Source organism: Mustela nigripes, chromosome 1 (assembly GCF_022355385.1).
Source record: "Mustela nigripes isolate SB6536 chromosome 1, MUSNIG.SB6536, whole genome shotgun sequence".
NCBI classification, from domain to species: domain Eukaryota; kingdom Metazoa; phylum Chordata; class Mammalia; order Carnivora; family Mustelidae; genus Mustela; species Mustela nigripes.
In genome coordinates, this window is record NC_081557.1 from 145,917,894 (window position 1) to 145,933,813 (window position 15,920).

General features: G+C 36.5%; 1 protein-coding gene across 1 annotated transcript in view; it reads left to right on the forward strand.

Annotated features, from left to right (window-relative positions):
• Positions 1-11,707: 11,707 nt before the first annotated feature.
• MAP9 (microtubule associated protein 9) overlaps positions 11,708-15,920 on the forward strand; it is a 32,018-nt gene continuing 27,805 nt past the window's right edge. Inside the window, exons 1-4 of the mRNA XM_059394188.1 lie at positions 11,708-11,758; positions 12,583-12,732; positions 13,500-13,584; positions 14,706-15,026. Coding sequence (XP_059250171.1) covers positions 12,658-12,732; positions 13,500-13,584; positions 14,706-15,026 — 481 coding nt within the window. The 5' untranslated portion in view covers positions 11,708-11,758; positions 12,583-12,657. The remainder of the gene's footprint in view (positions 11,759-12,582; positions 12,733-13,499; positions 13,585-14,705; positions 15,027-15,920) is intronic.

Sequence of the window (15,920 nt, forward strand, 5' to 3'; positions counted from 1 at the left end):
GGCAGAGATAGAAGGGAAAGCAAGCTCCCTGCTAAGCAGAAAGCCCGATGCGGGGCTTGATCCCAGGACCCTGAGATCGTGATCTGAGCCAAAGGCAGAGGCTTAACCCACTGAGCCACCCAGGCACCCCAGATTCCTGTTTCAAATGGAGGTCTTTCATCAATTTTGAGTTTATCTTTGTGTATGGTGTAAGAGAATGGTCAAGTTTCATTATTCTGTATTTAGCTATCCAGTTTTCCCAGCACCCATTTATTCAAGAGACTGTCTTTCTTCCATTGGATATTTTTTTCCTGCTTTGTTGAAGATGAGTTGACCATAGAATTGAGAGTCCATATCTGGCCTCTCATTGGTCTATGTGTCTGTTCTTGTGCCAGTACCATGCTATCTTGGTGATCACAGCTTTGTAATATAGCTTGAAATCAGCCAATGTGATGCCCAGGTTTGTTTTTCTTTTTCAACATTTCCTTGGTGATTCCGGGTCTTTTCTGGTTCCATGCAAATTTTAGGATTATTTGTCTCAGCATTTTGAAAAATGCCATTGGTATTTTGATTGGCATGACATTGAAAATATAGATTGCTCTGGCCAGCATAGACATTTTAACAATGTTTATTCTTCCAATACATGAGCATGGAATGTTTTCCCATCTTTTTGTGTCTTCTTCAATTTCTTTCATGAGTGTTTTGTAGTTCCTAGAATACAGATCCTTTACGTCTTTGATTAGGTTTATTCTAAGGTATCTTGTGATTTTTTTGCTATTATAAAAGGAATTGATTCTCTAATTTCTCTTTCCACAGTTTCATTGCTAGAGTATAAGAAAGCAACTGATTTCTGTGCACTGATTTTGTATCTTGACACATTGCTGAATTGCCATATGAGTTCTAGGAATTTGGTGATGGAGATATTGGGGTTTTCCACATAGAACATGATGTCATCTGCGAAGAAAGGGAGTTTGACGTCTTCTTTGCCAATTTGAATACCATTTTTTGTTGTTGTTGTCTGATGCTGTTGCTAGGACTTCTAGTACTATGTTGAATAATCGTGGCAAGAGTGGGCATCCTCCTTGTGTTCCTGATCTCAATGGGAAGGGTCTCAGCTTTTCCCCATTGAGAATGATAATCACTGTGGATTTTTCATAGATGGATTTTATGAAGTTCAGGAATGTTCCTCCCTCCCTATACTCTAAAAAGTTTTAATCGGGAAAGGATGCTATATTTTGACAAGTACCTTTTCTGCATCAATTGAGAAGACCATGTGGTTCTTGTCTCTTCTCTTATTTATGTGTTCTATCTCATTGATTGATGTGCAAATGTTGAATCACTCTCATATCCCAGGGATAAATCCCACCTGGTCGTGATAGATAATCCTTTTAATATATTGTTGGATCTTATTAGCTAGGATCTTGTTGAGAATTTTGGCATCCGTATTCATCCGCTATATTGGTCTGAAATTCTTTTTGATGGGGTCTTTGCCTGGTTTGGGATCAAGGTAATGTTGGCCTCATAGAGAGTCTAGAACTTTTCCTTCTGTTTCTATTTTTTGAAACAGATTCAGGAGAATAGGTTTTATTTCTTTTATGAATGTTTGGTAAAATTCCCCAGGAAATCCTTCAGGTTCTGGACTCTTATTTTTGGGGAGTTTTTGGTTACTGCTTCAATCTTTTTACTGGTTATGGGTCTATTCAGGCTGTCAATTTCTTCCTGTTTCAGTCTTAGTAGTTTATAGGTTTCTAGGAATGCATCCATTTCTTCCAGGTTGCTTAATTTATTGTCATATTGTTGTTAATAATAATTTCTGATCATTGTATTTTTTTTCCTTGTGTTAATCATGATCTCTCCCCTTTCATTCATAATTTTATTAATTTGGGTCCTTTCTATTTTTGGGAGGGATAATTCTGGCCAGTGGCTTATCGACCTTATGAATTCTTTCAAAGAACCAGCTTCTAATTTGTTAATGTGGTTTTTTGTATTTCTGGTTTCTAATTCATTGATCTCTGCTCTAATCTTAATTATTTCCCTTCTCATGCATGGGTTGTGTTCAATTTGTTGTTGATTCTCCAGATCTTTAAGGTGTAAAGATAGTTTGTATATTTGGGATTTTTCTTTTTTTTTTTTTTTTTTAGTGAGGCTTGGATGGCTATGTATTTCCCCCTTAGGACCTCCTTTGCTGTATCCCATAGGTTTTGGATCGATGTGTCTTCATTCTCATTGGTTTCCATGAATTGATTAAGTTCCTTTTTGATTTCCTCATTGATACAAACATTCTTGAGCAGGATGGTCTTAGCTTCCAAGTGTTAGAATTTCTTCCAAACTTTTTCTTGTGATTGAGTTCCAGTTTCAAAGCACTGTGGTCTGAGAATACAGAGGGAATATTCTCCAGTCTTTTGGTATTGGTTGAGACCTGATTTGTGACCTAGTAGGTGATCTGTTCTGAAGAAAGTTCCATGTGCACTCAAGAAAAATTAATCTGTTGTTTTAGGCTGGAATGTTCTGTATTGATCTTTGAGGTCTATCTGGTCCAGTGTGTCATTGAAAGCTCTTGTTTCTTTATTGATTTTCTGCTTAGTTGATCTGTTTATTGCAGAGAGTGGAATGTTAAGGTCTCCTACAATTAATGTAATATCAATATGTCTCTTTATTTTGGTTAACAGTTGGCTTATGTCGTTGACTGCTCCCATGTTGGGGACATAGATATTCACAATTGTTAGATTTTCTTGTTGGATAGACACTTAAAGAATGATATAGTGTCCTTCTGTATCTCTGACTATCTCTGTATCTTTAGCTTAAAATCTAATTTGTCTGATATTAGAAAGCAGCAGTAGAAACCTGCTACCCCAGTTTTCTTTTGAGATCCATTGGCATGAAAGATAGTTCTCCACCCCTTCACTTTCAGTCTGGATGTACATTTAGGTTCAAAATTAGTCTCTCGTAGACAGCATATGGATGGGCCCTGTCTTTATCCAATCTGTAACCCTGTGCTGTTTTATGGGAGCATTTAGGCTGTTCACATTGAGAGTGATTATTGACAGATAAGATTTTATTGTCATCATGTTGCCTGTGAAATCCTTGTTTCTATGGATTATCTCTGTATATCATTGTTTTATATAACTCTTGGGGTCTTTCTCCTTTTATAGAACCCCCTTTAATATTTCTTGCAGGGCCACCTTAGTGGTCATGTATCATTCAGTGTCTGCCAGCCCTGGAAGCTTCTTATCTCTCCATCTGTTCTGAATGTCAGCCTTGCCAGATAAAGAATTTTTAGCTGCATGTTCTTCTCATTTAGTACCTGAATATGCCTTTCCAGCCCTTTCTGGCTTGCCAAGTCTCTGTGGACAGGTCTGACATTATTCTGATGTTCCTCCTCCTGTACAAAAGGCATCTCTTCCCCCTAACTGCCCTTAAAATGGTTTTCTTGGTTCTAAGATTTGCAAGTTTTACTAGCGTATACCTGGGCATTTGTCCACTCTCACTGATCTTGGGGGGTGTCCTCCCTGACTCTAGGACATGATTGCTTGTTTCATTCCCCAGGTTGGAGAAATTCTCAGCTACAATTTGTTCAAATATATTTTCTAGTCCTCTCTCTCTCTCCACCACTTCAGAGATCCCAATAATTCTGACACTGGAGAATTTCATGGTGTCATTTGTTTCTCTAATTCTGTCTTCACGGATTTTAAGCTGTTTGTTCCAGGCCCCCAAGTGCGTGCCCCCAAGTGACCCGTTCAGTGGTCCCCCAAGGTCCTTTTTGTCTCTGTACCCCTGTACCACCAAAATCATGATCAATACAGTCTGGGCAAGCCTGGCACCAGTGGCTGTGGATCCTGGGACTGTGGGCTCCAGTCCAAGGCTGGTCCTCTCTGCCGCAGTGGCAGAGGTGGCAACAGTGGCTGTGGTGACAGTGGTAGCCATTGGTCCCAGGGACCCAGACTCAAGTACTTCTGGGGTCCTCTCAGCCCCAAGGGGTGGTGGAGGCAGTCACAGAGGTGGGACCCAGGGGACCCAGGGACCACTGACTGAAGCTGCCAGCCCCAGGGACTACTAACTCAACTCCATGCTGGGTCCTCTCAGGCACAGGTGGGTGGCAGCTGCAGCTGGTCCCAGGACCGTGGGCTTAGATCTGTGCCTGCAGCACCCCAAGGTTCCCCTCCCCCATCCCAGCAATTGTCCATTAAGCCCTTTTGTTCTATTTGAGTGTTACTATCAGTCCCTTCTCATCCCACAGCCACTGGTTCCCAAGGTATCACTGGTCCCCAAGCACAGGGCACTTTTGCATTGGGGTATTACTTTCCAATAGCTCCCTTCTGGTGGCTCCCTCCCCCTTCTGTTTATCCTCCTGATATCTTTCTTCACAATCCCACCTCTGTCTTTTGTACCTCTCAACTGATGATCTGCTGTCCCATAGAGATCTAAACATATATAATCTTACATCTCAGGCAGGGTTTATGGGTGTCCAGAGTGCTCTGGTGGATATCCAGCTCAAATCAGGGGACCAGTTGAAATAGGGTCCCCTACTCCTCTGCAATTTTGTCCCCCTCCTCCATCTGTTTTGTTTCTTAAATTCCACATGAATGAAATCATATGGTATTTGTCTTGACTTATTTTGCTTAGCATAATACTCTCTAATTCCATCCATGTCAGTACAATTGACAGGATTTCATTCTTTCTTATGGCTGAGTAATATTCCATTATATATCATATAAGTGGTAATTCCATTTCTCTAATTATGGAAAGAGCCCAAATGTCCATTTTTGTTTGAGAATTCAAATTATCAAAGGCATATGATCATAATATACTCTTAAACATCTCAGAAATACAAACACATAAGTGGGTAGGTTTCTATAGGTCTTCATATTATAAAAATATAGCTATCTGGAACAACTTCTGAGGTTTTGAATTAGTGAAAGTTACTCTTTTAGGTATCATTTCTAAACATTTTACAATTTTTTTAAAAAGATTTCATTTATATGACAGACAGAGATCACAAGTAGGCAGAGAGTCAGGCAGAGAGAGAGAGAGAAGGAAGCAGGTTCCCTGCTGAGCAGAGAGCCTGATGCGGGGCTCGATCCCAGGACCCTGGGATCATGACCTGAGCTGAAGGCAGAGGCTTTAACCACTGAGCCACCCAGGTACCCGTCTAATGATATTTGTAGTAAATATCCTTGCCATATACATATCTTTATTAAATTTAAAGATAATACAAAAGTGAAAAATTGTATGCTCGATGGCAAAATAAGAACTCAAGAAGTTTTCTATAGAGTGAAAGATTTAAAAGAGTTGCCCCAAACCATACAATGATATTTAACACATTAAAATATCACATACATTTTGATTCAAAGTTTCTTTTGAATCATATTGTACCTAAAAAATCACAGCATCTGGTTGATACAAGTCCACAACATGAACCAATGGTAGAACCCATCTTCTAGAAAGACATCAACATAAGCTCAGACTGTTAGCAGTTTTCATGCCTTAGAAAGGAATCATTCCTTTACATAGGTTAAACCACATCTAGGTTGTTATTCTGCTTATCTTTAGACACAACTTTTGAAGGACAAAATCAAATTATATTATCCAGAAAAGAACAACCAGGATGATAATGGACTTTTGAAACTACAGAAAATAGCAGTAAAGGAAAAAGGTAAATGGGGAGAGAGAATATGCTAAATATATCCAAAATGGAAATTTTGTCATGTGATAGAAATATTAGATTTATTCTCTGAAATTCTGCAGCATAGAACTAGAATCGATGTATATAAAGTAGGATAGCACATTTTGATTAAGTATGAAGAATAAAATTGTGATAATTAAAGCTAAGAATGAAAACATGTATTCCATCTACGTCATTAGAAGTATTCCAACATGTATTTTCCCTTAACATTGTCAACTCATATACCAAGGATATGTTATTCTTTCTATGGCATTCTAGGATTCTAACTTATTCTTGCAGGGTGACACAGTTTCATTTAGACAGCAGAACTCTCTAAGTGAGACATAATGTTCTTAAATTGCTTTGTCTAAAAGAAAAGAATCTAAAACATACTCAAATATAAACTTTGAAACTGATATTCATAAACCAGATGCAAAATCATGTCTCATTACTTCATTCCATCTAAAACAGTGAGATTTCCTTTTTAAAAAGGTAAGTCCAAACTTCCAAAAGATTTAGGTTTTGCAATCTTAGCCCTCTCCAAAAAAAAAAAAAAAAAAAAAAAAAGTGAAAGAAGAAGAAGAAAAACAAAATCTGTACGATCTGTAACCTTTTAGACATCACTTTACCAACCCCTGACATATAACATTTCAAAATGTAAAATAAAACCAACATAATAAAAAAACAGGGAAAAAAATAGATTCACTGGCAGCAAATAGGGAAAATTTTATCTTATCTAACAGATAGTATTGGCTATCTTAAAGGGAAAATTTCGTGGGCTTTCATTATAGAAGGAAAAGAAACATTATAATATGTAATGCAGGGGGAAAAAAAAAGAAGAAGCCTGCATCGGATTTTTATAGAATACATTCCTCTTTTTTTCCTCCATAATAGAAAAAAAAATCAGCTGGCTATGGGTTGTACGGACATGCTGTTTAAAATGAAAGGCTGACATCTGAATCCAAGTCAAGGGAATAAAAGCATCACCTTATATATTTACTCAGGAATCACAAAAGTTCATTTTAAGGTTAAGAAGCTTGCATAATAGAAACTTTTTACGAATGTTTATTCTAAGTTTGGCTACAGTATATGTATATAAAATGCCTAAAATTGAATCCTTGATTGGGCAAATGTAGTGTCTTTGAAGTTACGTAAACTATTTAGTAATGCTTTAGCATTCATCATTGCCTGTTTTAAACATGAAGAGTTTTAATTTATGTTATTTTTCAGTTCTGTGACCTGATGGATCTCCTTAAGAACACTTTATTAAATAGTGCCTTCCTAATGTTAGGAGTAATAGTTATGGAATTAGGAGATTTGAAATGTTTTATTTTTACCTCCAGAAGAATATTTTTCTGTTAGATTTTAAAATAATTCCTTTTTTCTTTAACCATTAATGTTTCCTTTAAAAAACTGAAGGAAATATTTTATATTCATGTTTTTACTTGATGTGTAGTTTTTTTATTTGGTGCCAATATATGACATTTTTTAAAAAGAGACAATTAACCCAGGAATTATACAATAAAATGATAAGAAAAGTTTAGTCTACACAATTGCATCTTATAAGGGAGCAATAAGGTATCTAAGTCATGAATAAATTTAGGTGAACACTATTCTTATGTTATGTTCTTATGCATATGTTGTAAAAACCTTTGTGGAAGGCATTTTGGAAATGAATATAAAGCCAGCTAATGTATTTATACTTTGACCCAACAATTCCAGCTCTCATAAAAGCTGGAAATAATCTAAAGAGAGTTCAATAATAATTTTAGAATATCCATAATTGTATAACCATAGAGTAATGCACAATTAAAATTTAATTAACATGAAAAGATACTCAAGTGAAAAGACCAGGTTATGTGTAACCTGGACATTTAAATGTGAATAGGAAAAATAGTATGTAAAAGAATGCTAACTCTTAACAATGACCACGGCTGAGTTCAGGAGAGTAGAGTATAGCTTGGAGTATGAGCAGTTATGCAGGTCTTTTAAAAATATTTATAAAAAAAAATATTTTCTTGTCACATTAAACTAAATTCCTAACATTCTAATGTAAGGAAAAGGTTGATCATTCAAAAAGCTTTATAAAATTATTTTAAAAGTAGCTTATTTTTCAGTGTAATTTTTAATCACTCTAAGCATAATAAAACATCCCCAAAATATTAATGATCATGTTCTTGTTATATTCCAGGATGCTAAATCCTTTGCTGCCATCTTTTGGAAGTAGGTTACTAATGCATGCCACGGATTTCTTTTGACCTGGAAGACTTCCCAGATTAGGAAAATCTATATTCTCACAGAAGTGAAATGCTAAAGCAAAATTATATTTTCTCCATAGTGTTGAAAAATTTGTTTTATTCACACTACCTACAGCTGGATTCTGGCCTCTCTTTCTTTGAACATCCTGAAAGGGGTGATCTTTTACAAGGAAAGTCTGACTGACCAATGCCTGGACTTTCCTCAACACTGTATCTTAATTCCTCAGAAACTCAAGCATTTTTTGTGCAAAAACAGTAATAGTTTGTCTTTTTCTATCCCTAAATCAGATTTGTCTTAAGGTGAAGGTGCACAAAGCAGGAAGGTACTGAGCAACTCCAAAAAGATAGATGAAAGAGGGCGCTACACTTGGAAGAAATGACATGTAAAACCATTTACACAGTGTGGGCTAATAGATCAGGAAAGAAAGAACACACTAGCTCAACTTCCAAAGTAAGAATAATTTCATTGTCTGTATGAAAACATTAATAAAACTGAAGATTTCTTAAAACTTCAGTAGCATCATAAAGTCAATATAACAAACCAATCTTGTCCAACATTTCACAGACGAAAATAACTACCTGATTATCAAGTTGAATAATGTTTTTTCAAAACTACCTGAGTCTCAAGATGGTACATTAGACATGCTGATATAATAGACTAACAGTGGCTGGTTTCCTTCATTAATTGGAAGCTGATAAACACTTTTAATCAGTGTAGTTGTTTATCACTGGCTTCCTCAAGATTCCAACACTTTCCTTCTAGAAGTTCTCACCCCGGAAGTCGGCACTGGCATTGAGTAATGCACTTGCATCTTGGTTGTTTACTCTCATTCTCTTCCAGCATGAGCATTCAGTGTTTAATGTATATATAGTCCTTATCATTTGACATCAGTGAAGATTTGCTTTTTTGTAGTGCACTTCTCAAAATGCTAGACATGTGCTTTATTTATTCACCCAGGACTGGCTGTGAGTACATCCTTCGTCTCTAACTTGCGCTTGTCAGTCACAAGACAATAAATAATTTGCTTGCTGAGCGGAGGGCAGGGAACTTTTGAAGAAGTCATTCCTCAGTTGCCTTATGATTGGAAATAGATCTTCTCATTCACCTTGTGACCTGAAAGGCAACACACTATCATTTTGTTCAAATTCTTATATCTGCAATGAGATAGACTTCACATTCATAGACCATTTCCTCTGCTTAAAATATACTTCTGATCTCTCTTACTTCCTAAACTCATTAATCAACTCACACTTAGTTTCTCTGTGAAAACTTAGTAGTGTCTTCAGGAAGAATTCTATGCTCTCTCTTGAGACCTTCTCTCTTTGTACTTCTACAGAGAAATTAGCACAATGCATAATCACTGTGTGCTTACCCAACCTTCCAGCTGTCTCTGGTCTATAAGATCTCTAGGCAGAGACCTACTCCGGTTTACATTTGAACTCTCCGGATCTGACCTAGAATGTTATTGATATGGATGTACTAAATGAATGAATGAATGAGTGAAGGCAAGGTTGAGAAATGAAAAGGGCATAAACTCAAAAAATACTTGCTAAGCAAATATTTCTGAGATCAAATATATACTTGAAAAAAGAAAAACAAAATAAAGAGAAGATGTTATATAAGCTACTGAAATTGTGTGTGTTGTAGTGCCTTTTTTTTTAAATTGAGTATATGTGGCCTTTGGGGATGTTTCAAAAATTATTTTTCATTTAAAATGCTATTTGTTTATGCATGAGTTCACGCAACAATTATGCATTTATTGCAAATTATGTGTTAGATAAAATCATAGTATTAATTCAGGTATTATATAATGTCATTTTTAACATATTATACTGAAGCTACCTGAAAATATTGATAAAGTACATAATATTCTACTGCTTAGGATAACAGTAGGAAAATACTGTGCTTTAGATTTTGTGTAGAAATAAGATTGAGGTCAGGTTAACTGCTTTTGTTTACTATAGCTTTGTAAGTCATAGTTGGATATTGTTTATTAATTATTTTGTATTAAGTTGAAATTAAAAATCCAGTGGGTTCTATGGAAAAGAGTATTTTAAAGGCTTTTTCATTAATATTTTGTGTGACTTTTATTTTCTTAAATCACATGTAAATGAAAACTACATATTAGGCAGGTGGATTAAAAATGAACAGTTTTTTTGGATGGATATAAATATTCAACATGAACAAATTAGGACTTCGCATATTAGGATGATGTAGATCCTGTCTTCTCACTGTGGGCTCAGGTACCACAATGGAATCATGGAATCATACTTGTTTTTTTTTTTTTTTAAAGATTTTATTTACTTATTTATTTGACAGAGAAAGAGAGAGAGAGAGAGATCACAAGTAGGCAGAGATCAGGAAGAGAGAGGGGGGGAAACAGTCTTCCTGCTGAGCAGAGAGCCTGATGCGGGGCTCCATCCCAGGACCCTGAGATCATGACCTGAGCAGAAGGCAGAGGTTTAACCCACTGAGGCACCCAGGCACCCCATCATACTTATTTATTAATAATTTATATGAATTAGAAAGTTAACAGTAACTGGTAGGAATGAGAAATCTCACTCAAAAATGTTTGAAAATTCCAAAATTAAGCAAATGTTGATCAAACTTCATTTTCCAAACAAGTGGAACATGAACCAAACACAATTTTGAAAAAGTTGAATTGTAAATGTTGTAAATGTTGCTAAAAGCATAATTTTTAGCTAAATTTCACATTTTTTGTGCACATTTAGTTTTCAGTACATTTGTTTATTAAACCATATATCTCAATGGGATTTGTTTATAAATAATTGTTGAATGAGTGAAAAATTAATAAATTTTAGAGATATGGGAAAAAATATCGGGTACAACTTTAATTACTGGTCAATATATTTATTTGGACAATTTAGCTTGGATTAAATATCTTTTAAATTAAAAATAGTACAAAATCCATGTTATTTTGAAGTCTTTAAAGAAGTGTTTGTCTTTTGTTTATTGAAGGATTCCCTATGCTAATTAAGTGATCTTGATCTGGGTTCCTTTAGCAGCATGTGGTGCTCCAGTATTAGACCATTTTGTTTATTGACTGGTTTGATTTTAACCAGATTATCCACTTCCCATACAAAGGGGGAAGCTTTAAAGAAATACTTGGGATGGGTTTGCGCCTGTGTCCACAAGAGATGATTTCTTTCCAGGCGCTTTGTGACTGAGTTGCATAAAAAGTGTATCTAATATTGACTGAATGCAATCCTAGGCGCCCTTGCAGGTATCCCACCTGCGTTATTCCATTGGGTACTCACAGCAACCCTCTAAGGTGGCTATCATCATCATTATATTTTTCCCAGAAAAGGAAACTGGAGCATAATTTGCCTGACATCACACGGGTATAGGGAAGGAGTATCGGGATTCAACAGAGCAGTTCCTCTCCTCAGCCCGCAAATGTCACTATGTAGCTATTCTGTCAGTGCACTATTCCGATTCACAGAACTACATATCCCAACTCTGGCAAAACGGTAAATGTGCTTTGGCTCGAGCAGCAGGTGGAGGTAAGGATCTCACTCCACGAGAAAACACAAGGCTCCTGGTTCCGGGTGGGAGCCGGAGGGGCCTGTCTCCTAGGCAACAGCTGTAGCGCTGCGGACGACAGTGCACCCTTTTCCAGGGACCCAAAGGGGTGACGTCATTTCCTTCAGCCGTTCCTTCCGCAGCGCTTCAGGCGGAAGAGCGGCGTTGGACCCGAGAGACCTGGCGGTTGGGAAGTCACTTCCTTCCGGAGACGCGGTTTCCTAGCAACCGTCTCCCATCTCCGCTTTTTAGTCCCTCCCCTTTGCTCAGTCAGGTGCTCAGTCCGGTGCGGTCCCCGAGAGCCGGCAGGCCCAGGTCAGGACGGGAGGCTCCGGCCCAAGTCCAGGAGCTCAGTGGGAGGCGGGAGCCCTCCGTAGGATCGGCTGGGGTGGGACAGAACGCGGGTCTTGGAGGGTGTTGGAGGAACGGGACGTGGATGGCGCTCGGTGTGCTCGGGCCTGGCGAGTGCTGGGAGCTGGGCGGGGAGGCGGCGCGGTGCAGTGCGGAGCCGGCTGGGACCCAGCGCCCTGTGAGCACTGTTGCGAGAGGGAAGAGAGATTGGGGAAAAAAAAAAAAAAAAGATAGATATGTATATGTGTGTGTATGTATATATACATACACACACATATCTATATCGCTGTTGAAGTGTAGCATTATGATCTTTGTCTTTCACTAGAGCTGTACGCAAGCTTTTGCTTGTTGGCTTGTTTGCTTGTTTTGGTTGTCCTTCTAGCTCTATCTTTTAAAAATGCTGCCAATCGCCTTTAAAACAAAGTATGGCTGTTTCATGGGCACTATTATATTTTCTGTATGGAACAGAAGTGAAAAATAAGGTGGTGCATTTTAACTGGCAACATTTTACCATACTAAGCTGTTACAGTCGTTTATTTGCTCATCCTTAAAATAATTGCTAATTCTTTCAGGATAACTTCAATTTGACTTTTCCTTTTTTTGATAATAAACTTGTGAAAATTTTATATTTCTTTATAAGGACGCTAAATATTTAAGTGAATATGTAGCACAATGTTATGAGATGCTTTTCTTAATTTTTTTTGTTTGCTCTTTTTTTTTTTAGCACTAAGGAGTAGTAATAGAAATTCTCAAATATGCAAAAAAGTCTGATTTGTTTTTTATTTCAGATATCATCAGAGTTTGAATTATTCCTATTATTTATTAGCTGTTTTATAAAGGTAGAGTAAAAATAAAAAAACACTATGTCCGATGAAGTTTTTAGCACAATTTTGGCTTATACAAAGAGTCCAAAAGTCACCAAAAGGACTTCTTTCCAGGTAAGTATTTCAAACATTTTTATTTTGAGTGATTTTAAAGGTAAACATTGTATTAGCAATGTTGGATTTGAAATGATTCTACAAAGGGCCCTGTGTAACACAGGAGTATATCTTACATTCCTTTGGATGTTTTATCAGGTGGTCCTGTTTGGGCTCAAGTGTTACTTACTAACTCTTCTGTGTGGCTTACAGACTATTTAACTAGCTTCACTACTAGGTTCTTACTAAGTTAAAAGTTTAAATCAACTTTTAAAAGTTAAGTTATATAGAAACTTTAAATTTGCATGTAGTTTTTTTCTGTTATAATAACATTTCAGTTTTTTCCATCCAGTCACTACAGTTTTGAACTCAGCCTCTAAGTTTGCGGTATTACATTTATTACTGCAGTGTGCTAAAACAAAAGATCTTAAAAAGTACCAGTTTCTTCCAAAATGCCAGTTTGTAATAAATCTTGTCTAAATTGAGTCCTATCTTGTTTATTACTCTCCTGCCTTAATTACACCCTGTAACTAATTTATTTGCTGTTGCCTATCTCCTCCTGTTGAACTGTAAATTCCATAAGGAGAAGGGGCTTGTCTGTGATGTTACACATTGAGTCTGAGGGCTTGGGTGCATGGATTCAGGTAGGCTTTCATTGAATATTTGTTATATGAATGAAACCCGAGTTTGAAGCAGTTATTAATCAAGCGTTGTTTGTTTAAAGAATTAATTCTAAATATGAGACCTCTATGTTTGGATGGAAATTGATTTTAATTATCTCGTTTCAGGATGAGCTAATAAAAGCAATTACAGCTCGCTCGGCCAGGCAAAGGAGTTCTGAATACTCAGATGACTTTGAGAGTGACGAAATTGGTATGTGTCAATGTGGAAAAGTGAACCACTTTTCCTCTTTTTGTTTCCTTAGTTATGTTTAGCTCATCCCTTCAAAAATAATCACTTATGTCAAAATAACTGGTTCTAAATAATTGGTTCTAAATTTCCAACTTTTTAGTGAGCAAAAAGCCACTCGGAAGCTCAAGAAGTTGTATGATTATCTTTGTTTATTTCTGAATGGTGTATACTAAAAATATAAATTAACTGATAGCAGTTTTGAAGTAAAAGTATGCCTGTCTGCTATAAACCATGTTGGACACAACAGTGCCAACCGTATGAGACTCTACAGCGAATTAAAAACTAGAGCCCAGAGAACTAAACTTTAGTGCATGTCATAATCACTTTTATAATGCTTTTTGTAAATCAGACTTTCTTTTGGCTGTAATAGGTGTTTAGTTTTAAAAACCTAGCATATCAGTGCTGGTATGCCTTAATTTTGTCTCTTTCGGTACTGTAAAAATATTAACATTTTTGGTTTCAGATGTAAGCACACAGAATTCCAAACTTGAAATTCAGTGCTTTATACTTTAATATTAAGTGAATAATTTTTAATGTTCTCTGTGAAAATCATCAGAACAGTAGTTAAACTATTGCTGTATAGTTAAATTGGCATTCTTTAATACTCTTCTCACAGTAAAATCTAATATTCAGTATGGATGAAATTGTAGTACCAAAGTTTTTATGGAAAATAATTTAATTAGCTAGTAATAATTTAATTAACTAGTAAAATCTTCCACTCACCGGTGTTTTTGATTTTATATAATGAAGTCATTTGCAAATAAAAGCTCTACAGTCCAAAACCTAATTTAAATAACCCAAGTCATCTTTATTTTGAGGAACCTTTGAATAACTTCTCAGAGCAAGTTTGGCACACAATTCACACTCACTAAGTATGTTTTGAATAAATTAATGAAATTGAATTTTTTTTTCCAAAAATACCGATAACAATTACCTAAGTTAGCTGTGTGTTAGAGCTGCAGATACTTGTCCATTCATTGTTGTAAATTCATTTCTAGTCTTTAAGATAATCTTTTTGATTAATATGACCTTCACAGCTTTAAAAAGGCTATTGAAAACATTTTTTCTCTTCCATTTTTCAGTTTCCTTAGGTGATTTTTCTGACACCTCAGTTGATGAAAATTTGGATAAGAAAAAGATGAATGATTTCCATTTATCAGATGATGAAGAAAAGAATTCTCCAAAACTGTCATTTTTGAAAACCAGGAAATCAAACAGTGACATAATGGAAGATGAGTCAGTATTCTCCACCAAAAATGTTGAGGAAATGGCACCTGAAGGCTGTGGAGATATGGCTGGAACTCCCTTATCTGAATCTCAAAATAAAGACCAGGAAATTGAAAAAGACGAAATTAAAATGAAACCTAAACCCAGAATTCTTCCAGTCAAAGGCAAATCTTCAGGTAATTCATGTTACTATAATTATATTTCTCTTATTTAATTTATTATTTTTAATTTTTAATTTTTTAAAAAGATTTTAGTTATTTGAGTGAGAGAAAGAGAATGAGAGAGAGCACACGTGGTGGGAGGGATAGTGGCAGAAGGAGAAGGAGACTTGCTTCCTCAGGTCATAACCCTGAGATTATGACCTGAGCTGAAGGCAGACTCTAAACCCACTGGCCACTCAGGTGCCCCTTGAAAACTTATTTTAAGATAATCACAAAATATCTTTATATGGTAGCTAGTAAATATTTAAGAAATAGGCATAACTTTGTAATTTAGAGTTATAAAGCAAAATAATGGAACCACAGAGAAAACTCATAATTCTGATGTCCGGTTGCATGTTAGTCTTGCATGTATGCTGGTGCCTAACAGAAGGCCAGAGTACCTTGCCCTCTACAGCTGTGGCTCCCAAAGTTTCTAGGTCCAGCCTTCTGAGGCCTTTGGGCTTCAGTTTTGTTTTTAGAGATGGGACTGCAATACAGTCCTTTCTAATCCATTTTACACTCCAGAAATTAGTTACAGCAGGAAGGAACTAGTCCTTCAATCATTTCCATGCCATCATTTGCCAGAAAATCTTTTTGACATTTGAGAATGTGAAGGGAGAGAGTTTTGTTGTTGGTGTTGTTATTTAAGCCTCCAGCTTGCCTTACGGAAACAGAATCCCCATTTAGTTTTTCTCTGTGCCCTGGGAAAATCCACTCAAACTCAGTTTTCTGAAGGGAAGTTCCTGGTGTGATTGGGAGTAGAGTCATTTCTTCACAATTCTACTGAGCTCTAGACACAATGGAGCAAAGACGAAGTGAAGCAGGAACCAGCCTCTCAAGAGGTCCCCTGGGCCACCATAGATACAGAAA